This window comes from Mizuhopecten yessoensis, unplaced genomic scaffold (genome assembly GCF_002113885.1).
Source record: "Mizuhopecten yessoensis strain PY_sf001 unplaced genomic scaffold, ASM211388v2 scaffold716351, whole genome shotgun sequence".
Lineage (NCBI taxonomy): Eukaryota > Metazoa > Mollusca > Bivalvia > Pectinida > Pectinidae > Mizuhopecten > Mizuhopecten yessoensis.
In genome coordinates this window covers 166,976-192,293 of record NW_018480073.1, presented here as the reverse complement: position 1 = coordinate 192,293, position 25,318 = coordinate 166,976, and the positions used below count along the sequence as shown (strand labels likewise).

Sequence of the window (25,318 nt, the reverse complement as noted above, 5' to 3'; positions counted from 1 at the left end):
TACATTTATTCAAGACTTAAACTGCAAAATTGAAGTTTGATCATATTGTTGCTAAAGACACGCAATAGCATACCGAATTAATTTTTTTAGCAAAAAATAGTATCCAATGAAAAAAAATAAAATAACTTACAGTCAAAAAATATCAAAATCAAATTTAGACATTGCCCCTCTCTTTGTCACTGCATAAACAAAATATTTCTCATGAAATTATGATTGTGGCGTTAAGTATTCATGATGGATGGCAAATAACTTTTCGTCACTATTTACATGCATTGAAATCCCAACATCTTCAACATTGAATAAATAATGAAATAAATAATTAACTGAAGAAACGCTGGTATGGTTTTATGTGCAAATTCTTGAAGAACATAAACGAATATTTAAGATTACTAGCATAGTAACACAGAAACTGTTTTAATTGTCTACTTTTTCCGGTATTTACATCAATGTTTTGTCTGTATTTTATCATAAAATAGTGCTTATCGTGTGGTTCCACTTCACCATTAAATTGATACGGCACAAATGACGATTTTGTCCATAATTACAAAATGTTACTTCAACAATCACAGGATAGAGTTGATACAATACACTACGATACAGTGATGCTTGTAGGAGTGAAGGTTGTTTTCTATTCCCCAAACGTTATATGGAGCAATAGATATAAAATTCAGTCTACAGACCAAACATTTTATCCACTCTAAGATAATTGGTCTGCAACTGTCCCATCAATTCCTCTTCATTTTCTATCTGTGCTCGACACTGAAATAGAAAATGTTATTTCAGGGAACAAAATAAATTTTAAAAAGTCGAATTTCAATGAGACGTAAAACGAACGAAAGTATCCATATTGTTAATATGAACAAATATAAAAAAACTTATGATAATTATGAGATGATTAACATACGTTTTGTTAGGTTCCATTGGGTATATCGTTTTGAAAAAGAATCTTTGAATTGATCATTTAAACAAGGCTCTTAGAAATATATGTGTCATAATAGGTTTCATGACAGGTTTACACGTAGGTAGAACAATTTGAGTGAACCACTACTTACGTTTTGTTTCCGAAGTCAGAATGGGACCAGATGTTCCACTCGTACTTGCCGTCGTTGCTATCCAACTGGCGAACTGAAATATACGACAAAAAAACGTAACTGTTTTTCTCGGCCAAAACTACTCTTCTCTTATATAGTCCTACTTAAGTACCGCATACAAGTAGCCTATCGTTGGTATTAAACATGTAGATAATTAACCAACAAAACATTTCATTTAATTGAAAATAAAATAATTTGCAAACGTTTCTCAACTGCCATATATCATTGTCAGAATATTAATTGAAATCACATCACAATCTTAATGAGGAAAACTAGATCATATGCAATATAGTGTGTGTCCTTCTTAATCGTACACATATTTAGTTTTATCACATAGTGTAATGTGTTATCCATTGAATATTAACCAATAATGCGACCTATCAGCCCTGTGATTGGTTGTTAGTTTCAATTGTGACGTCACGCCTAGGACAAGTACATGACATCACAGACTTATGCACTGGAGTCAAAATGACGCCTTTTTACATTCAAGGTTACATGAACATTTTCGTTTTACACGAATAAATGCAACACATTTCGATTATGTGATAAAAAGGATCTTACACTCGTTTTCATTTCATGTGAAATTTATGAAATAAGTAACGAGTTTTTCATTTAAGCTCGCCAGAGGCTCGCTTAGTTGAAAAATTCTTAGACTCGTTTCATTAATCTCATATGAAATGAAAACTCATGTAAGATCCTATATTGAACACACTTGACATATTATAGGTAAAGCAAACTTGTCAGTTGGTGAAGCACCGAAGTACTGCTTTGTTCTGCTGCATATGCTGTTATCTGAGAATGTTCATTAAAACATCGAAAAAAAGAAATATATGTAAACCATTTAGCAACGGCGGTCAGGCGGCGCACATATATTGCAATCGCCTTTCATCAAGACGGTCGGGGTTAGATTTCCTGAAAGGACGTTAGAAGGTAAGGGGGTCACCATCCCGACCACGTCGGTTTTCCAAGATTCTCCGGTTTCCATCCCATATAAGACCCCCAGCGTACCAATAACCGTGCAAACAAGAGTTACTTAGAAAAGTTGATATCATTTGTTTCCCATTTGTTGTTAAATAAATAAAGTTTATATTTATTTATATTGAATAAGACTATCCAGATATCCGAACACAGTAAACATTTGTTTTTTGTCTTTTATTACATTTATTACATATCAGTGGCATTTAATGTTAACAGAATAAAAGTCATGTCTAAGGGTTTCCAACAGTCAGTATGTATAGAGCAATACCACAAGTTAGGAAAGGGTTTCCAACGCGTAAGAAAAAAATACAACTTTAAGTTAATACAGATGTATAGGATCTTACATGAGTTTCCATTTCATATGAGATTTATGAAACGAGTCTAAGAATTTTTCAATTTAGCGAGCCTCTGGTGAGATAAAATGAAAAATTCCTGACGAGTTTCATAAATTTCATTTGAAATGAAAACGAGTGTAAGATCCTGTTTATCACATAATCAAGATTTATAGCATTTATTCGTGTAAAACGACAATTTTCGTGCAACCTTGAAGCGCGTTAGTCTGTGACGTCATGTACTTGTTCTAGGCGTGACGTCACAATTGAAACAATTGAAAACTTACAACCAATCACAGGACTGATAGGTCATATTATTTGGGTTAATACGCAAAACAAATATGACATGGGTATAGTCAATGGATAACATAGTACATTATGTGATAACACTTTTTCTTCAACGATTATTTAATGTAAACTATGACAAAATCAACTCCAAATGCAAGGTTGGCAAACTTCAGTGACTGGTAGTCAACCAGTTAAGAAGTCTGTACTATTTATTTCTTCGTTACATACTCACAATTTTAAATATCTTTCAAAATATTTGAAATGAAATAAATAGAACACTACTTACAATATATATCAATATATTGCATTTGTCATACACATCATAATTCATTAAAATAACGAAAGCATTACTAAAACGATAAATAGAAGCAAACCTATATCAATTTTCGTACAAATCTGTTGATAAAGCTAACCTTTGTTTCCCTTTTTGTTTTTGGCCTTGACCTTCTTTGGAGACTTAGCCTTCGTTATTCTCTTACTGCGACTTCGCCATTTGCACCTTAACGACCTTCCTTTGCTACAACGACAGAACAGACAACTCCTAATCAAATACACATTTAAATATTAAAAAAAAAAAGCAGAAACACGGATATGCGGTCATTTAACGACACGAAAAAGAATAGCTTAATGATACTTTGCCCATTGCAGGCAAACAACGAGCAAATTCGAGTTTTTCGTTCAGAGTATGGTTTCCTTTTTCCAATGTTTTCATTTTCCAAAATGATTTATCTAAGTTATAGTAATGTCAAAAAACTGTTTCCAATACATAGTTACAATTGTTTTGAAGTGGGACGGGCATTCTAGAGATCTTATGTATGGCTGGTGAACTTAACATAAAATACCTAATTGAGATATGACTACTTATTTCAGAGATATCTGATAAACAATAGAGATATATTGTATTACATTGAAAATTTATTAATATCAATGAGATATATCTAAATATATCTCTTTTTCTCGAAACTACATAACATATCTTTAATCATACGATTTTGTATAGATGCAGTCACTTGTGTGTGTCTTACGGACATCTTTTAATATCTCTAATTTTTGACACGATATTTCTATAATATTGAAATAAATCTCTATAGCTATTAATTATATGTCTATTATATTTGAATATACATTTTTGTATCTCTATAACATTTAATGATATTAATTAATTAATGATAATCCAGTAAGTTAGTTTTCATATAACAATAGTTAGTTTGTTATCTTAGGATCAAAGCATAATTAACGAAATTACTCCCGGTTTTTCCTGGAATACCAACCACAGCTTTCCAAGTTTAGAAAAGGCACCCGGGTTCCGTAAACATCTGTACAGCATGTATGCAAGTAACGCTGTCATGATAGCCAGCAGGATCATTGTAGGTATAAACCATGCCAGATTTTCAGGGTCGTCCAGGAAGTTAGAGATACCCCCGATGCCACCAAACTCAGGAAACTGTAATGAAGAGGTAGATGCCGCTGTGGCGGCTGTGGTGGCAGCCGCAACAGGAGCGGAAGTGGTCACAGGGTCGGTAAGAATGACGTTGAAAGTGGCCGTGTCCTTGAGGCCATTTTTGTTGATGGCGGTCAAGGTCATTGGAAACGAATCACCTACCTGGTATGTTGTTGTGCTAAAGTTGACGTTGTTGTAGACACTGAAGGAAAATATCAAAGCATTGCGTAATTTTGTTCATTACACATTGACACACTCACACGGCAACTACTGACCGGATGGCAGAAAAAAATATTCTTCATATCTAAAGACATGTATAAGATATTGTCAAACATACAGTACGAATTCTATGTATGTACACTGAAGATGTTAATAACAGTTATTTTCCAGTATTGTGAAGATTAATCATTCTTAACCCTAGGGTAAGATATTTGTTTTGTCCAGAACGTGGCTTTCCAAGATATTTGAGTTTTTTCTTGCAACCAAAGTTACAAATTCAGTAGATTTAGCTATTTGTGCATGACGTCACGTCAATATTATTGTTATGTGTAAGCTATGTATCGTGACCCCAGGGTTCACCACATTTTCTATCATGTAAGTACATGTAAGTACGTAATTCTAATCCGAAATTCCAGCTCTTGTACGTTCTTACATCCCAACAATGTTTCATTAAAGGCGCGCAGTTAACTATTGAGTTGTATTCAATTTAGAAAACCCTGACCAATATCGTTAGGCTATTACCTGTACTTTGAAGTTTACAGAGGAGCAAGGCCTGACTTCAAAATCAGTTATGTTTCCCGTGACGATTGTTGAGCGCTCTTTGTTTAATATATACCAAAGGATGTACTGCTGTATTTGTTTCCTCCACAAGAGCAAGCGCAGAGCTGATGAAAATAATGGCCAAACAGCCCCCCCCCCGGTCAATGTGTACAACATACACTTTATTACACTATGTACCTGCAGCAGTCCGTATGGCCAAACAGCCCCGACCCCCCGGTCAGTGTGTACGTTGTATCAGTGTGGTCGTCTAGCACATCTGCGTCAGTGGAAGAGAACGGACCGAACCGTGACCCCGCCCCCGTGTTAATAGGCAGGAAGCGAGTGTAAGTGTCCTTGTTCAGCACGGGTGGGTTATCGTTTTCCTCGTTGATGACAATGTTCAGGTCGGCCGTTACAGTGTGCCCAGCTTCGTCAGTCGCTGTCACTGTAGAACAGCCAGTTGCATATTAACATATGTTACCCACGGAAACGTTTATTTTCGATAATGTGAAAGTGAAAATGTTCGCAGTGTGGAAATGTTTGTGTTTTGATGTCGAGTGAACTAGCAAATAGATTTGTATAGCTTTTAGGTATGTAGGATATATACAATTTTGAACCGTTGCCAAAGCGAACATGTTCATACCGCGTTAAAAGTGTGAAGAGTTGCAACGCTAACTGTACCACACGCGAAATGTTCCGCTTTTACAGTATATGCCATTTAATTATGATCTGGATAGGTTATACATGACAGCTTTCTTCAGAAGACCACAGTATCGGTATCAACAGAGAGTTTGATTTTATTATATCTAAACATTATGATTACTTACGCATGAACGCAGTCATTTTTACAAGGAGTGGATAATTTTATATACTAACATGTTTTTGCTTTGCATATTTTTGCAAGTGTATTGATATGAATGACATTCACAAGGAATTTAGTTTGCCAATACAAAAAACATATCACAGAAGTGTATGTAAATATTTCGCTGCACCATGTTGTAATCTTGTCCCTTTATAACTCCTCAGTGGCTATAAAGTTTGGTTTGGTTTTATTTTGTGTAACGTCCTATTAACAACTCAGGCCATTTACGAACGTACATTTGTACTTCCATGTGTGTTGTGTAAGCGTATTTGTGTGTATGTGTACCGGAGACAAGGTATGTTGGTGTACTTGCCTCCTTGTGATAGCGTGGATCTGATGCCGACTTTATAGTGTTATCTCAATGAAATACCATGCCGAATGCACCAAGCACAACATTCCGCCCGGTCACATTATACTGACAAGAGGTGAACCAGTTGTTCAAAAGAATGAAAATACCATATTTACTCACAAACTCTAAAACACTCACCAACACATGCGACGGTTTCTGTCGTCTTTTGTGTGGCGTCTAGGTCGTACTCAGCAGCCTTTGTGACGCGCCCTGTGCTTGGATCCATGGAGAACAACCCTGTGTTGGCCCCACAGTCCATGGTAAGGGTCTGTGTATCTCGTGTGTCGTCGGGGTCTATCACGGAATTAACAAGCGTGGGGCTCAGGTCAGCGAAGGTGGTGGTAGTCTGAAACGACGTATTAATAAATTATATTACCTGTAACTGAGGAACATCAAGGTTATCTCAGCCTCGAATGTTTCCGCGTAAAAATAGAGTCCGTCCTTGCAATGAAGACAACGTATTTTACATTATATTAAATATTTTTTTCTACACCATCAGGAAACTAGCATCATCAGAACAATACATAAGACGACAGAACAAAATATAAATAATGCAGATTGTCACTTTCACGCCCATATCGCGCGGATGAATATATATCGCTGTGTGAATATTTCGAGAAATGTCACATAAAGATGCAAGACAGACCGGACGAGATAGAAAAATCTATCACAGGGAATCAAGTAGGATATCCCTGTCTGAGGTGCGAGAATATCAATTTTTCATTTTAGAATATATTATCATTACTTCAGTTAAAATACAGTGTCACCGAAAATACCAATTAGTGAAACAAAGGCTCTTCTTATTAAAATTATCATGTTTCACAATATTTAACTGAATGATGGATCGATCAATTTATTTATTGAATTATTTCATACATTGTGATTTAAATTATGATAATTAGTGTCGGGAATTGCTCAGTTGATCGTTAACTTATATATATATCGGCTAATTGATAATGTTATTGATAACTAGCTCGTTGATTGATTCATAGCATGATAAACTGATGATAACGTGTTTTTTTTTTCAATAACTAATTGGCTATAGGTGCATTGAGTGGTTTGCTGATCGATAACTAGTTGATAGGTTTGTGTCTGGGTTATTGATTAATAAATGATTGGTGACTGATCGGTACACTGGACAAATGCTGTTTTTACTAATGAACAAATGTAATAGACAACTGATGCCGTTACTCATTTATGCGTTGCTGGCTATATTAAACCCCTAAATTGTTTTTGTAACGAGATAAATATGAACAAAACTCCATCCTCCAGAAATGGTTCACCTTTATGTATTCCAAACATCTCCGCAAATGCATCAGGAACATAGAAGAGAAATAGATTTGAAATAAATCATAATCAAATCTAGATCGTTGTAAAAGAGATACCTCTATTTTTTTCATTTTTTTGGAAGCTTAGTTGAAGTTTGTGAAAAATTGCAAATATTCGAGATTTTTTTTTATTAAAAATGAGTGATTCTCTATAAACTTTATATTTAAGGGAACAATTCCAGTTTAAAATCATGAGAATCAGGCATGGGGTAATGGTATTGTGTAATGGTAGTTAATTGCAATTGATTACACTTTCTTAACAAATTGGATGTAATTTGTAATTGATGAATTTTCCAATTACATGTAATGGTAATTTAATTAGTTACATTGGAAAGTACATGTAATGGACAATTACTTTTAATTATTTTTCAATTACTTTTATGATAAAATAAAGCTTGTCAGTGACATGTTACACCTGTATAGTTTATACAAACACACCTTGTGTATTAATTTAATCATACAACCCTTAGCCTTATGTGAAATGTCCAACAACAGTCAGTCTGCGGTGCCTTAACCCCTATTCACATCTTATAAATGACTGTAAGTATACAATATTTGTAGTTCTCAAGGTTTGTGAGTAATTGGACTAAGCGCCAGTAAGTAAAATAGGAGACCACTTGTACACAACGTGAACATAGATTTACTGAATCATGTAAACCAAAAAGAGAGGGGTGATAGTAACGGCATTCAAGAAGGACCAATACCGGACAGTCAGGTCCGGAATTAACAATATGTTATGGCGTAGCATTTTACAGGCGAACACATATGTGTTGAGTCCGTTAGCTTAACGGGCAGTGTAAGACAGTGTCACTGATTCATTCACACTTTATACATCGGAAAAACTGAAGAAACAAAACTACAAATAACGCTAAAAGGAAAACAAAACAAAGTACCTCTACTCCTGTGATTTGATATGTAGCCTGCGAAAATCCCGTCTGTTGTTCGTTGACGTCAGTGACCTCTATCGTGAAGTGCTTGGTTGGCGAATCTTCTCGTCCATCGTTCGCTGTCATGGCGACGTTAAATGATGTGATTCCTTTAGCCAGCAACTCCTCGTAGTCAATGACTACCTTTGGTAATACGACTCCATCTACAATAATCCAAAGAAATGTTTGCATTACAAGACAACGAGGTTTCAAAATTTATTTAATACGTACCATAACACAGTGAAATGTATTAAGGATTTTGATCATTTTCTTAAAATACCTTAAGAATAACCAGTCGCATTACGTAATCAATATCATTTTTGGGTGATACGGTATTTATCGAAAACACTGTGTGCACTTTGCATAAATCCACGAAGTGGTTTATGCACAAAAGTGCACACAGTTTTCTTTCGGTATATACCGTATAACCCAAATAATAGGTCTGGTTATTCCTTATAATTTATTTTTAAAAATCAGGCAACAAAATTTAATTCATAGTGAGTGTAATTATTCATTTCTAATTAAAAAAAAAATGTTGCTTGAAACGAAACATATCGCAGTAATTTCATTGCAAAGCAACTTCAACCAATCAGAAGTTAGAATTACAAATACCGCACCAAACACTGCAGTACACGACGTCATCACTTTTTGTGTTCTCAGTTTCTTAAGGTTTTACGGTAGAACCTGAAAAAGTCTACAACTGGAGGAAGAGCAAAAATGAAATAATTAAAATGAAGCTTTAGGGAAAATAGAGAACATACTTACACTTTGCATAGTATCGGAAATAACTAGAGCCCTCTGCCGGCGAAAATACGGCAGAGAACGTATGCTTGTCTGCAGCGTTTCCATCTGTGACGGCAGCGTTGATGATGTATTTGGAAATGGCACTATTTTCCGGAACTGACACCGTCAATCCACTCGGTATATTATTAATTTCGGGAATGTCGTTGATATCTGTAAGGAAGGGAGGAACAAAACAGAAATCTAATCAAGGAAAATAAAGGACTTTACCCGACATTGATGTTTTTTTTCGCATTGTATTTCAACATCATTCACGCGGTGTCATTGTTATTCTATTTGTCTTATTATCTAATAAAGCCATGTTATACCATTTTATGTTTAGGCGTTCTTATTTCAAATGTTTCTATAAGAGACGAGTTTTAGTGATATTCCATCAACTCAAAACTGAATGGGTGCAATTTTGAGTTTATTTTGTCATATGATTTATATTTCTACTAAAGAGAGTAAAAATGTAAACTTTGTCAGGAAATCATGGCGTCTTCTTGTAGTGTCTCACAATTAGGGTGATTACACATGCTACAAGCTTAAAGTTACACATAATGCTATTTCAAATAACATATAATAAGGTTAGTATTTAACTTTTGTTGAGGTGAATCTGAAGTATTAAGGACCCGAGAAAGTGATAATAACCCCGACAAAGTTGAGATTGGTCTAAATGTTTTGGCCCTTTTAACCATATATTTACTAAAATAAAGTCAATAATTGTTATATTAATATTAAAATATGCTGTTTTCATCTTCACAAAATTTTAGATGGAAACAAGCACATTTGTAAATTGTCGCGAGCTGCAGGTAGCATTGTGACGTTACAATTGAAGATGATATTAAGGACAGAATCAGAGTTTCATGAATACCGACCCTTTTCATGAAATTACGGCTGATTAGTAGCACAGTTGGTTAGGGCCACGGTTTTGTGATCAGATGTCCAAGTTTCGAAAGCAAGTATTAATCTCTCTAAAACCATTTGTTCATACACTTCCCTGTCTATCTCATCTTTATTTGTTTGTTCGTTTTTTATCCAATGAACGTCCCGCAAGTTATTCGTTTCTTTTCAGAAAGGATTTATTACGGCCAATGTTATTCAACAAACAGAGTCCACTTCACAGTTTTAGTTCTCGACAGTGGTACAGAGGCATGGTAGCCTAGTAGTAGGACTCCGGGCTCGTGACCGAAGGGTTGCGGGTTCGAGTCGCGGCACGTCACTGCATGTGTTGTATCTTTGAGCAAGATACTTTACTCCGCTTATTCCAGTCTACTCAGCTGTAAAGGAGTACGTGTTTAGGGCAGTGCTTGAATTGTTGAATTCTAGCTGTGAGCGCCGATATGGCAGCTGACCGGCTGTATGCTCCCCAGCGAGTTGATAAAGATTTCGGCTGGTTGTAAAGACCCAAAAATCAGGGATGATAATTTTTGAATCGCTTTGAGACGACCTACGAACTAGGTGGAAATAGAGTGGTATATAAGAACCTCGAATTATTATTACTATTAATATTATTACGGGAATCCTCAACAGTCTGTATCACTACTTTTCTAACAGGTAAACGTTCGTGATAACATAATGTGCCAGTGATACTTACTTGTAAGTGTGACGCTCAGAGTTTCGGGTCCGACTAGCGACCATTTATCGTATATCCACACATTAAGGTCGTAGGCAGCTGTCTTATGCAAATTCAAATCCTCTGTTGCCACAATCGAACCAGCTTTTACACAAACAAAACATTTATAGCATAAATATGTTGTTAAATTGACAAGAAGTGTTTCACTTATAAAAGAATTTGTGTTTGAAATTATACAAACTTTCAATTGCTATAGATATTAACATTATTATCATAAGCGTTCTATTGTATGGATTATAATAACTCTTAGTAATTAATGAATGAATCTATCATTTGGCATATATGTTAAACTAAATATTCTGTACATATCTTCTTCAGATTTTTGCTGTGTTCCTTTCCAACTTGGGGATCAATATGAACCATATTACTTTGTCGTAAGTCTAAGGTGTCCATGTTGTATTTCAGAACTTCAGATTGTACGTATACATGTAACAACAGAGTTATCTCAGTCTCCAAATGTTTAAAAACATGCTTTACAGGGCACATTTCACTATATTTGTGTGAAACGTGCGAGCAGTCACCCATCCAACTACTGACGACGCTCGACGTTGCTGAACTAGTGAGTGGGTCCCCGGGTTATACCGCATCACTGAAAAAGCTAGCTTGCAAGTAAAGCAGTAGTTTCCCCTCATTAACCTTAGCTGTTAAACTATTCCCTCCTCCGAAAAGTCTCGTCCCGAGACTTGGCCTGGGGAATCCCGTAGGTCCTCATTGTGTAATAATGCACCTTCGGGAACTGGCCTTACATATTCACTCCATGTCCCACCGCTGCCACCAAATGTAACTTGCCGGCGGTCACCCATCCAACTACTGACCACGCTCGACGTTGCTGAACTAGTGAGCGGGTCCCCGGGTTATACCGCATCATTGTAAAAGCCAGCTTGCCAGTAAGTCAGTAGCTTCCCTTCATATACCTTAGCTATTACAATAGTACCCTGTATAGGTTGGTTATTCTGTGTGTCCGTTTACAAAGTTACTCGATTAAAATGTTTCAATGTTATACATTTGTGAATAACGCGTTTTATACTCACAGTTGAGGACTTGGAACGGACAGTTGGCAGGAGAACACGTCATGTTGTAAAATAGATTTGTGGAATCGGTGTCCGCTCCATTGATTGCGAATATCTGTGTTCCTGTCGTGGTGGTCAGTGTGTCCACGTCTACCGGATCTACAGCAAGATATTCATGGCATTTGATGTACGAAATTATCTTTATTGCATATCAGATATATTTCATGTAGTTAATGTTACACTGTAAAAATGGATTTTCTTTCATGTGAAAACGTATGATTTGGAACTCTTTAAACAGATTGCGGTGCTAAAATGTTCGCGATGGCAATGTTTTTATTGGCTGTCCTATTTAGTATAGATTATATATGTGACGTCATAGAACATCCAGCTCTGTCATCACCGAAGACAACATCAGGATAAGAAGAACATTAAAACAACAGAAAGCCCTTTCATTAATAGTTTTGCTTGTTTTGTTTGTGTTTGACGTCCTATAAACAGCTATGGTCATTTAAGGACTACCATGTGTTAGTGCTGGACGAAAGCCGGAGTTCCCGAAGAAAAACTACCGACCTACGGCCAGTATCTGGCGACTGCCCAAGGTAGGTCTCTAACCCGCGACCCAGTGGTGGAGGGCTAGTGGTACAATGTAGCAGTCGCCATGTACTGGCCGTAGGTAGGTGGTTTATCTATACCATATTGTTTTATATATTTGATTAGTAATAATATAGTATACTCATTACTAGACATCAGTTATATATGTTCCTAGCGAATGCTTGAAATTATAGCAATACTTTTCTGTATAATGATTATCGATCCAATTTGCACTTTTCTAATTTTATTAACTGTACCCTCTACCGATTTATACATTAATACTTTCTTATCAATTCGAAACCGTTCCTATGATCAATTTATTTTCAAACCCCAAGCAAGACTCATGCAGAGCTTCCTACATTTATAACTTTTTTCGCTTGTTTGTTTTTGTTTTTGTTTAGGAAGAGAAAGTAGGTAGAAAAGGACAGGAAAGATAGGGAACGAAAAAGATCCCAAGTGTTCAAATGGGAAGCAGATTAGCTTTGGTCTCTTAAATGTTCTCTTAAAAGAAGATAAGGAAGAACCCAAACCCGACTATGCATGCACCTTCATTAGTCGCCCCTAACGATCATGCAGTGGGATATAGCATGCCTTTTATTTCCCCGAACTTGCACGAGTTTTAGAATTAATATGCAAGCTCGGAATACCTAACATTTATATGGATCAGAGTTGAACATCGGAGTAAGTATTTGATTACCGATTAAATAATATAAGAAAGTGTTAGCAACATCAGGTGAACTTAACTTCACACCATAACAAATACTTACTTGGGAGATTATCCATGGACGGTGGTGCATTTTCTGTAATACTGACTACTACGTCCTTGGTGGAGGACACACCAAGGTCATCTGTGCACGTGATGGTGAGCGTGTATTGATTCTTAGTGTTGTATTTTAAGTTTGCCTCCCCGTTAAGGAACAATGCATAGACTGAAAAGCAATCATGGAAAATATTATTTCAATAATTATGAATTTTATGATACTTTTTGTCATACTTGTACACTGGCAAATTTTCGCAAAGCTTAATTTCGTCTTCGCCGGTTAAGTCTATATTTTGCAAGTGTTACTTTTGTTCTTTACATGATATTTCTAACTATGCCATGCTGTGAACAAATATTCGTTTGCCCTTTTTTAATGAGGACGAAAAAGGCGTAATTTAAAATGCGGCGAAAATATTCCAGTATTCAGTAATTCATACCTTGTGGTATTGTATCACAATTAAAAACCGCGGTGTATTGTATGAAAATCACATTTGCGCTGCAGTTTATGACAATTATTTACTGTATGACATTTAAATATCATGAACTAATTGGTATCAGATGGCAACAATGTACTACATTCACCGTGTGAAATCTAACGAAAGTTTTATAGCGAGTATTATTAGTCGACGATTATCTACTGTATCGATGTGTATGATAGCATTAGTTATTGAAAAGTATTTGCCTACCGCGTATGATAATTATATATCCCCATACATTGTATGATAAACACCTACAACTTGATACTGTATTAAAATTATATTGTGAGAAATGACAATAAGTGTCAAATTTCATGGTATGTACATTTAATATATGGTATTTTATAACTACGCGGCCTCTTCGACAATTATATACGGTGTGGCATTTGAGTAAAACCGTGTGGCATTATATGGCAATTATATACAGCGTTACATCATGAAACCACTTCGGAAAATTCTACGATTGAATTACTATGGTAAACTGTTAAAATATGTAATTTTAAATCAAACTACTATCTTAACATGTTTTTACTTCTTTTGTACTAATATGTATCCACTCCAGAAGAGAAAACAGAAGCCTTATTAAATTATATCACGATTGGAATCGTTAAGTCTGCAATATATAGAGTAATATTGCCTACTAGGTTGATGAAACCATTTATAAACCTCATAAAATGTGAGTTGCATGACAATACAATCACAATGTTGGCGTTCATAACAATTGAATTCAACAATTGACAAAGTTATTTGAAAAATCAAAATGAAATCGATTTAATTGATAAAAGTCTTGACTTTTTGTATGTTCCTGACAAAATTCTAGAGGATATGTTTTTTCTATGAACGATATATACGCTCAGTAAATGAATTTGTTTACCAATGAGAACCACGTTTGTCTCTACTAATAACCCTTTATAAGTGTATATTCTGGGTAATACATGTATGAGAAATGCCAGGAGACATTTAACAATGTGGGGGAGTATACAGCCAGGTCTGCAAATACAACATTCAAATCATCGCGCGTTATGCCAGTGTTCATGAATGTGAGTATGTGCACGTGCAGCACGGCCACCCGTCCATATCCTAGTCAATGCCGTCTCCCTACTTTACTCTGACTTAACCTCTCGACGGCGGCACACCGAACGTTAACCGTCGAGAGCATGACCCAGTCACTTCTTACTCTGGATGATCCTGGTAAGTCTTTATGAATGCAAGTATAAAAATAATATAATTTTAAACATTATAATCATTCATCATATTTCATAATCGTATTTCCATTATTTCATAATGTGAGCGATGTGTGAGTGATTATGTATGCTTATTTAGTTCATAGGTATATTTGTCAACAAAATGAATACACTTTTTCTCGTCTATATGGAACGGCGTTCTTGATATTAAGAGCCTGCGCTTTATTTAGTCCGGAGATTCGGTTGGTTGGTTATCAGGGTTAAACTCCTTTCAACTGCTAAGGTCATTTAAAGACGTGGGTCCATGTGTGTCGTGTGTACGTACACTTGTGTATGTGTGTATGTGTGCTGGAGTCAGGGCATGTTGGTGTATTTGCCTCCTTGTGGTAACGCAGATCTGATGCCGTTTTTATAGTGCTATCTCACTGAAAAACAATGCCGAATGCACCCAGCACAGCATCCCGTCGGTACATTGTAGGTGCGGTATGTTGCTACAGATGAAAGGGCCGTTAATGATGATGAAATTATAGAAATATTGTTTGTCACAGTGTTTGGAGATCAGATAGATTAATGTCAAGATATAGAACAGAAAATATAAGTAGGAGGTATCACTATTTTTCACAGATAGAATAGAAGCAAAGCAAGTTGTTCTTGGAAACTGAAAATGAAGGATTAGGCAGGTACCTCATATATATTTATTGCAACCTGTTCTGTTGAAGTTTATCGAGAATAAAACTCAAAGGGTCTAGCGAAAAGTGAAATACCCATACGCCAACTGAAACGGTTATGGGAAAATAGCACTCATACTATCTTCAATGAGATTCATCAGTTTGGAAATATGTGATATCAAAGTTTTACTTTCTGCATAAACAATGTATGTATTAAACGTGTCGCAACGTTGAAAGACCGACTGGTTCCTTTGTCAAGCTATAACTGACTCAGTACATTGTTTATGCAGAAAGTAAAACTTCGATACAACTCCCATATTCTTTATTAGGTAAAGCGAGTCCACGTTCATTAGATATTTAATTACATTACAACATCTGTATACAGATTCATCTATATACAATCTAAATAAATGGCCTGATAGAATATTAAAAACAAAACGATAAACCTTATTGATGGCACTTTTGTAACGCAAAGTCGGTACAAAAAGTCCAACAACAGGAACAGGAGTTGACATCAGGGCCCGTATTCATCAAACCGTTCTCATGCTCAAGCATGGATTTTGTGCTCAAATCAAATTTCTTGTTCCAGTCATAAATTATTTAAAAAATCTTATTTTGGAGAAAAATTGCAGAAACTTGAAGCCGAATACTGTTTTCAATTATTAAATTTGACTTTTTTATCATTGACATGATTTAGATGGGTTGCGAGAAAGCTGGTTTGACCACAGAATCCATGCTTGAGCATGAGAACGGTTTCATGAATACGGGCCCTGAACATAAAGGAACGGTAACATAACCTTTCACGGGTAAACGATGCTGATATGAAATATACAAACATACTAACTTGTACTCCCTGCTGTTTTCGGCTGAACATTGAATGGATTCGGGCCGGTGTAGGTACACGTGTACGTCTGGAAGTCTGTCACAATCAGGTCTGTCAAGTGCGTCTCGACAACCACGTCTTCCTTCACACTCGCCGACGTAGCCATTGCTGTCATATCTGGCGCCTGAAATCAAATATTTAAAAAAACTACCTTAAATAGGTTGTTAATATAACTGTCAATGACCTTTAAAAAATGAATAATTCTTTCATAGCATATCGTTGTTATCATAATTGTAAGTATTTGAGTAGTGACGTCACCATATCGTGATTGTGTCGTCATGAAATGATGTGCACTCACAGTGTTGGTGATCTCCACGGTGAGGGTTCCGGTTACAACATTACCGCACTGGTCAGTTACAGTAAAGGTCAAAGGGTACGTTCCAACCGTCCACTGCCCAGTCTGGGGCTGCACTTGATCTGACAAATAGAACGTGTTCGAATACATTGTGTGGAATAATATCACGTGATACAAGTAGGTCATCACAATACTTTGCCATACCACACTTGAATTATGACATCACGCCGTGGATTGAATATTCTCTAGAACGGAGAAGTCTTACAATGTGTGTTGTACAGCATTTTCGCGACATAACTTAGAATGGATTAGAAAAGATGAGGAGTTTTCATCTTCAAATCACCACGTTAAGGGTTATGACGCTGGGAGTTTTGCAAAACCAGTTTCAATAGCATCACTGTCAGTATACACGTGACTGAAGATTTAGACCGAGATCATTATGAGAGAAGATGTATTTAGTACAGTAAAAACTTCGTTATAATGCCATCATTTGTCCAGAGACATTTTGGCGTTATAAATGGGTTTCGTGATAAATTGTATAACAATTTGTAAGAAAAAAAAAATATGATGTCAGTAAAAGAAGTGGCAAATGACACGAGGGCATCATATCGAATTTTAATTGTGCTACATGATAACTTATACTCATTATACCGGGCGACAGTTGCTCTTTCATGGATTGGTAAATAATTCGTAAGCGTAAATATTCTTACGTGATAATGTGATTAAGGTTTACCTACCTAGTGCATTTATTTGAAACTCGTTTGACGTTGTCGTCATGGCGACGGTGAGTACGGTATCTTGAGGATCCACGTCGTTGTAGGTCAGTGTTAGGAGTGTAGTGGGCGGGGTGTCTGTGTCTGCGTAAGTCAGGGTCTGGTCAAGGTTTGTAAACGTCGGACTGGAATCTATAAATAAAGAGAAAACGATCAGAATATGAATACGCTGTTCATTTATTTGTGCAGGAAGCATTTCATACTGCATTCCAGCTGTTGAAATTCCTTTAAAATATTTGAGGCTATTTCATTAAACAATACATAGGATACATACTCATTTTATATCCTTCTACAATTGTTTGTAATTAAAGGTTCATTTACGTTATCTATCAATTTCCAATTTTCTAATGTTGTGTATAATTATTCAAAGGTTTCAAAGGTTTTATGTTTATTCGAAGCAACCATGCATGTAAGAGTTTCGTGGTCTGTCTGGGTGTGAAACCGAGCAAGGAAAAGTGATCGAGGAAATATATTAGCATAATAATCAGCATACTCACTACCGGATGTTAGAGCATTAATTGCATATGTTCGGGAACCGAGAGTTGTTCCCCCTGCCCAGTTCTTAGTAGCGCCGATAGAAGGCGCTGTCATCGTAAGCTGTACTGCACCAGTTACGGACACTGAATTGTAAGGTATCATGTCTTTACCAGCAGTGTACCTGTAAATGAGTAATGAAAGCTTGTCAAAGGTAAAAGAATAATAGAATATTTCCTCGATTTTTATTGAGGCAGAGAGAGAGCTCAGTAAAAGAGGCAATGGTCTGTCTATACAAAGTGACATCATTTAATTGTTTTCATTTTGATGTCACAAGTAAAACCCTTTATATTTCAGAAGTTATGTGTAGCTTGTCTTGGAAGGGTTTCACAAACGAATCACCTATGGCTTAAATTAGGGAATATTCAGTGAAGTATAGGTGAAATCATGCTTTAACATTTGTACCAAAGTCTTTCGCATAATTTATCGGATCCAGGGTAGTAAGTTTTCAATTTTAAGGTCTTTTTCACGCTGTTAATTTAGGGGATAGTACGTTGTTTTGAGTGGCTATACTGGCGATTAGAACATGAAATTTGTGTTTGAACTCGAGACCGATAGGTCGAGAGTTTAAACCAAATTTCATGTTCTAATCGCCAGTATAGACACGAAAAACAACGTACTATCCCCATTCTAACACACCTTAACAAATATACTACGCTAATATGTTTAGAAACATTGTATTTCCTTGTACAAAAGTACTTTGTGACCTGAACTGGCGACGTGTCATTCTGCAGCGGACTGACCAATCGGAAAGAAGCTTTCAAAAGTCGGTCATTTAGCCCCGCCCATACTGGCGAGAGCTCGATCTGTATGTTGACGAGGCGGAATATTTGGATTGTTCGNAATCGGTGATTATTTGTATAGATTTTTGAAGAGTTTTGTGTAAATGCATACGACACATGTGAAATGTTTGATTTGATTTCGGATCTAAATAGATGCCTTTACACGGATGGAACGAACGTTTAAAATGTAATAAATGGAGGTAAGAACAAGGAATGCGTTCTTTTTACTTTTTAATTCATTCAACAAATGCATTTCATCGGTCGTTTCTGTTCTGTTGCCTACTAGCCTTATCAGCGGGATTTCGCTATGAGGCGAACTTGACGCCATATTGTTTTGGTTAGAAACCGGGCGTGGCTCAAGTGCGATGGGAGGAGCTTAACACGATTGACCATGATTCTATCGCAGAATTATACATAATGTCAAATTATTTGAACTATGCCATGTCCAATAATGTTTGTGTTTTCATGGTTATAACAAATTATGTCGAATGATGTAAAAAAATCATGGATAAACCATTTCAACATAACAAGCTTTGGTAGATTTCATAACAAACATTTGTTTGAACAAAAAAATCTTCAACTGAATTTAAATTATCTTTCTTCAACCTACTTGAGGTTATGTGAGTATCATTGATTAAATGATCAAAACAAATAATAAACAATTACCATCCCATGACGTCATTTGGTATTACAGTGAGTCTCGATCCATCTCCCACATTCAATGTCTGCTCCACCAGTTGGTCAGCTGTGTGCCACAAAAAACAGTCATATACAATGTATACGAGGTGTGGTCATTTACCTAATGATACTCACAATCAGTCCTGTCTTCCAATCATTAACACGTGCTTTGAACAAATACATTAATTACCATGGAACGTTACAAAAAAAGTAGACTAATAGAATCTATCATTTTTGTGTAATAAAAACAAATAAATCCCATCTCAAGGCTTTGTCGAATGCTAAAATTCAAAACTCTTATCCCGATGGTTAAAATGTCTCTGTCTGCTGCACACAGGAGTGATCGATTCTTTTTCTCCTACACTTTCCTAGATACCGTAAAAATAGGTTGAATGATGAACCTAATGCATCGCACCATTTTCAAGGTACCATTAAATTCTAGGAAATTGCGCACGAGGTTTTGCTGAGAGCAAATCTTCAAAAATCCCGAGGGCTGATGTTTTGCTGTCTGCTTTTAATCATACACGTTCCTACCACTAGAAAGCTGTAAATTGTTAAAGCACCGTCAACATGCACTGACATAAGAAATAAGTGACACAATTGATGACGCGATCCTATTATGAAGTAGAGACTTTTAAAGAAAAAACCCGATTTGAAGCTGTCTTTAAATAGACATACTTTTCTTAAACCATTCACTGAAATGGCTCTAGCTACATCTGTTCAAGATAACTGTGTAACCTCCCCCGCCCCCCCCCCCCCCCCCCCCCCCCACGACGTTAAAATATGACATGACGTCACAAGCATCTTCCGACAGGAGATATATTTGCATATTAGAATAAAAACACATATTTTAACTGCTGATAAACATTTATTTCAAACATATTATTGACAGATTGGTAGAAAAATAATTAGCTCCTCGGGTGCGATTCTTGAACGTTGAGCTCTCAAATTGAAATAATCTTCAGGATAGGCAATCAGGAATATCAGCCATTGGATTGAGATTTTTTTGCCAAAACCCCCTAACGGTACGGAGAGATTATATATTATGTTTTTCTCCAGGACAACGTGAATGCTTTGAATTAAGCTTTGGAGAAAATAGTTTTCTGTAAAAGCTAAAACGAGCTATTTGTAGTACTTGTGTGTATGTGTACAAATACATATGAACATATGAGTAAATAAGATTCAACATTACTTACCTGTGCTAAAAGTGTAGGTATTCTCGCTTACAAGGTCGTAATTGGCTCCATTTGGCCGCCATATTTGGAATTTGATTGTGCCAAGAGCACCGATGACAACTTGCCATTTGTCAATTACTCCACAGCAGTCAAACGCGTAGTTGCTGGCTAGATACCCGATTCCTGAAATATATCCATAGTTCTTATTTAACAAACATTGAAAATCTTTCATTGATTAAATCCAAAATCAAACGTTTATCACCTTTGTAAACCTTATCAAGAATGCCAATGAAAAGCATCCTTACTCAAACGCTCATCATATATTATGACGATGAGTAATTACTAAGTAACTTAACAACTGTAAGTCAGTCGTCATTTAAAAATTACGAAATGTTGATAATACAATGTGGTTGAATAATCAAATACATGAGGAGGACACATGCATGGTATTGGTTATGATGTTTTGATTATTTGGTTTGGTCGTGTTTTACGTCCTATTAACAGCTTATGTCATTTGAGGACGTGCCAGGTGGTGGAGAAAAGTCTAAGTTCCCGGAGATAAACCAACAACCTACGTCCAGTACCTGTCGACAGCCCCACGTAGGTCTCGAACACGTGACCCAGTCGTGGATGGCGAGTGGTGGCAGACTGTCAGACGCCTTATCCACTTGGCAACTGCGGCCGTTATATTTTTATTAAATGGTATTTATCATGCAATTTTATTAATAATAAACCTGATGTTTCATAGGGTTGATGATGATTTTTTATTAAGTTTAAAATTATATTTCTATAATATGATAGAACTAATTTAACTAAAACAAATATGCAAAAAGGTTTGGCAACAAGCTTATGTAAAACAATCTACTTACTGTTGGATCATAAATGCCTTATAAAACAGAAGGCTTTAATAATAAACTTTTCATATAACTCAAATAAAAGTAATCTGTTTCATCAATATTGTGCCATTTATATAAATCTAGCTTTGTTAAAAAATAGCGAATGACTCGTGTTCTCAGTACATGGTAAATTATAACCAAATCACGTTTTGCAATAAAATTGAAAATGTGGGTAAAGATTTCCATGAAGAAAATTTAATATTTTTCATCCAACACATATGTAAACAAAGTTAGGTAATATGTTATGAATAGAATTTGGTATAATTCATAGAGCCATAAAAGCTGAGTTTATTAACAATATAACGACACCGTATTAACTTAAATGTGAATTTCAAAGTCAATGTCATATCCTAACATTCAACTGTGTATTGATCTAAACACCCAATATTCGTAGCCTTGTACATTATATTTCAACCATTATAAATCATAATTTCAGACAACTTTTCAGTTTTTGAATTCTTCAATTATTTCTTTGTGTTCACAAAATTTTAAACGCCATATTTGTCCATGATATAATCCTGTACCTTTGTGCCTAACCTCAAGGCGACAAAACAAACAAGCTTATGAATCGTCTATTTGTTATTCAGTAGTCATATATACCGCTGATTTTAATGAAATAAAATATTTTGTCGAAACTCAAGTCTAAAATGTGCCCTGTTAAGTATGAGAATACCCACTAGTTCTCGCAATTTTACACAATAATTATTCATGTATTCAGTTTATATTGGTGTATATTAACATGATATTATGATGTGGCTATATATGCTTATATAATAGTGCGCAATATGAATTTCTAAATATTTTCTTTTATTGTATTTTGTCCTTATTTTTTTTTATATGAATAAAAATAAATAAACAGGGTGGTTTATTAACAGATCTTGTTTTAAAAATCATTTGCCTAAAAATAATTTGATCCACTTAATGTCCCGAGCAATCTTGTCAATTGTGCTTGTGATGAGTTATTCTTAATATGTAAGGTAGACGTGAATACTGATAAAGTATATTTTATATAAAAAGACATATTGGCTGTAAATCAATCTGAATACATTCACAAAGAAACAGTAATTAGAAAAATATATGACGTATTAAAGTGTGCTCCGTCATACCATCAATTATGAAAAACATAAATGAAGTTACCGATATTTCCTCTCAAATATAACAAAATTTACGTGAACCATAATTAATGAGAAAAGCAGAGACCAAAAATTATTTTTGCCCACTCTAAAAAAAATTCCTCTAAATGAAAAATCCTTTTTAAGGTCATAGAAAATGTGGAAGAATAGCAAATTATGAATAGTCCATTGAAATATAGAAGTGAACCGAAACACAAATCATACATGTACTTAATTGAAAAAAAAAAGGATTTTTTTAGAAAAAAATAGAAGAAAAACGAAGAAACAAAATATACTCGCTGGTTTTTTACTGTTTTGATATTGTATAATATTTAATAAGTTTTGACGCCTCTGGTATAGTATCCATTTTCATCGAGGACTTTTAAAAATATCTTTGTTCATTGTTGAATCTATATATATATATACGTTGGTTTTACACGCTTTTTTTGTAATTTCTTACCCGTAGCAACAGTATCCAGGTTGTCTTGGAAGCTGCCAGGCGAGGCATTCCCAACAGTCTTTGTGCCACAGGATTGTGAGGTAACTGAAGATCAAAATATGTTTACATGTAAACACAAATCTACAAGGGCGTGAAACGGATATTTTGGGGTTTTGCAGAACTAGTTTATTAGAATTTAGACTGAATCATATTCACATGTGGTACAATTCTATAAACAAAATTATTTGTTATTCTCTAAATGTTTGACAATAGAGCTTTAAGGAAATTTTATTCTACTAAAAGTAAACGTTTAACAAACACATGTGATTGGACCTACAGAAGTTGATTTAGATAAAATCTGCCAATTTGTATTACGCTGCAACTTTTATGTTTCGTAATTGAATTGTTCATCCAGTATGTGTCTATTGTATGGATACATTACAGTGTTCAAGAAGAAACTTCAAACGAAACATTTAGATTGTGTTACAAACTCTCAGTCCGTAGTGTAGTTTATTTTACTTCATACCGAAAGCATAACTAAACAGACACTCTCATAAATGCTCACGGACTCAATCAGAAATATAATATTATTCGGAAAAAAAAATGAGTTTAATTTATAACAACCCATTGTTTGCAACGAAAGCCCAATTAAACAGACAAACACACATACAGACTCAATCAGAAAGTACTTGCATCAGAAACATGTATAATCTTCTTCAGGAAAAAAATATTTGATACAAAAATATTCTTCGCGCGCAACGAAAGCACAATTAAGCAGACAACCCCACAGAAAAGTCTCATTTCATTAACTCAGTCGGAAAGTGTCCATATTAGAAAAATGTATAATATTCTTCAGAAAAAAAAATGATAACACATTCTTCACAATAAAAGCACAATTAAATAGACAAACACACACAGACTCAATCAGAGAGTAATTGTATCAGAAACATGAACAATCATATTCAGGAAAAAAATATTGATAACAAAACATTCTGCGCAACGAAGGCATAATTCATCAGACAAACCCACAAACAAACTCACGTACAAACAGACTCGATCAGAAAGTGTCCGTATTAGAAATATGTATTATCTTCTTCCGAAAAATGTTTTAACAACCCATTATTCGCAATTAAAGCACAATTCAACAGACAAACACACACAGACTCACGTACAAACAGATTCAATCGGAAGAAACAACCGTATTAGAAATATGTATAATCTTCTTCAGAAAATTGGTTTATAACATACAACCCGTTGTTTGCAACTAAAGCACAATTCAACAGATAAAAACACACACTGACTCCATCAGAAAGTACTTGTATCAGAAACATGTATAATCTTCTTCAGAAAAACGAAATATGATAACAAAACATTCTTCGTAACAAAAGCAATGTACACAAACCAACGTCCTTAACAGTTAATAAGCTTAAGACATTAAACAACATAAAACCAAAACCAACCCCTACACAAACTCGCATACAAACTGACTTAACCAAAAATTACCCACATTACAAACATGAATAATCTTGAAAAATGCTTTATAACAAACGACCCTTATTGCAGAGAAAGGTAAAGAGATGGTCTTTATCGCTGCGTTATAATTCCTAAGGAATGCTTGCGTTACAACCTGTTTTATTATATCAAAGTACACTGATAGACTTACATTGTCTACTATTGGTATATTCTATATAGTAATATTTTCCTTACCTTTTAGGACACAAAGACACAGCACAGAAAGATACACAACATCCGTCGCCATACCTTGCATGAAATCAAAGTGAGTAATTTTGGCAGTAAAGAATATTATTTTCAACTTTTATTTACGTATTGATATATATGTACGTCATTTATATAGACGATTCTATTTATGTGTTAACACATCAACGGACATCGAATCCTTCCACCTGAACGAATCATCGTATTTTGTCCAACGGCGTGATGAACGAATCATGTTAAATTATTTTCTACCAATATCCATCAATATATATGTATTATACATTACAGTCTATCGCTCAGCACTATCAGTAGATATGTCATGTTTTATTACGATTGATTTGATATATAATATATTTATTAACAGTTAAGGTATAAAGAGAATCATGGGTATTTTCCGGTCTGGAAAATGATGTACTCATTTAATTTTGTTTTTAAACAAATTGATCATTTTAATGAGACTTTCAATACTTATGCGAAGAGAAAATGGTAAATCACTAAAACTTTCACATGATATGACGGCAAAGAGGAAAAATAAATACAATGAGAAAGTTTGTGTATGTGTGTGAGCATGTGAAT

General features: G+C 35.2%; 1 protein-coding gene across 1 annotated transcript; it reads right to left on the bottom strand.

Annotated features, from left to right (window-relative positions):
- Window positions 1-24,789, bottom strand: LOC110443546 (protocadherin Fat 4-like). Its single transcript, XM_021487819.1, has 19 exons — window positions 24,734-24,789; window positions 23,048-23,131; window positions 20,601-20,762; window positions 19,393-19,471; window positions 17,908-18,068; window positions 17,375-17,542; window positions 16,641-16,759; window positions 16,304-16,466; window positions 13,139-13,300; window positions 11,802-11,939; window positions 10,732-10,854; window positions 9,120-9,308; window positions 8,322-8,518; window positions 6,239-6,446; window positions 5,088-5,334; window positions 3,961-4,332; window positions 3,103-3,206; window positions 1,053-1,125; window positions 1-759 (listed from the first exon to the last, which is right to left on the bottom strand). Exons 1-19 carry the CDS (start codon window positions 24,783-24,785, stop codon window positions 744-746), a joined length of 2,817 nt encoding a protein of 938 aa, XP_021343494.1. The 5' UTR covers window positions 24,786-24,789; the 3' UTR covers window positions 1-743.
- Between the last annotated feature and the right edge of the window lie 529 nt (window positions 24,790-25,318).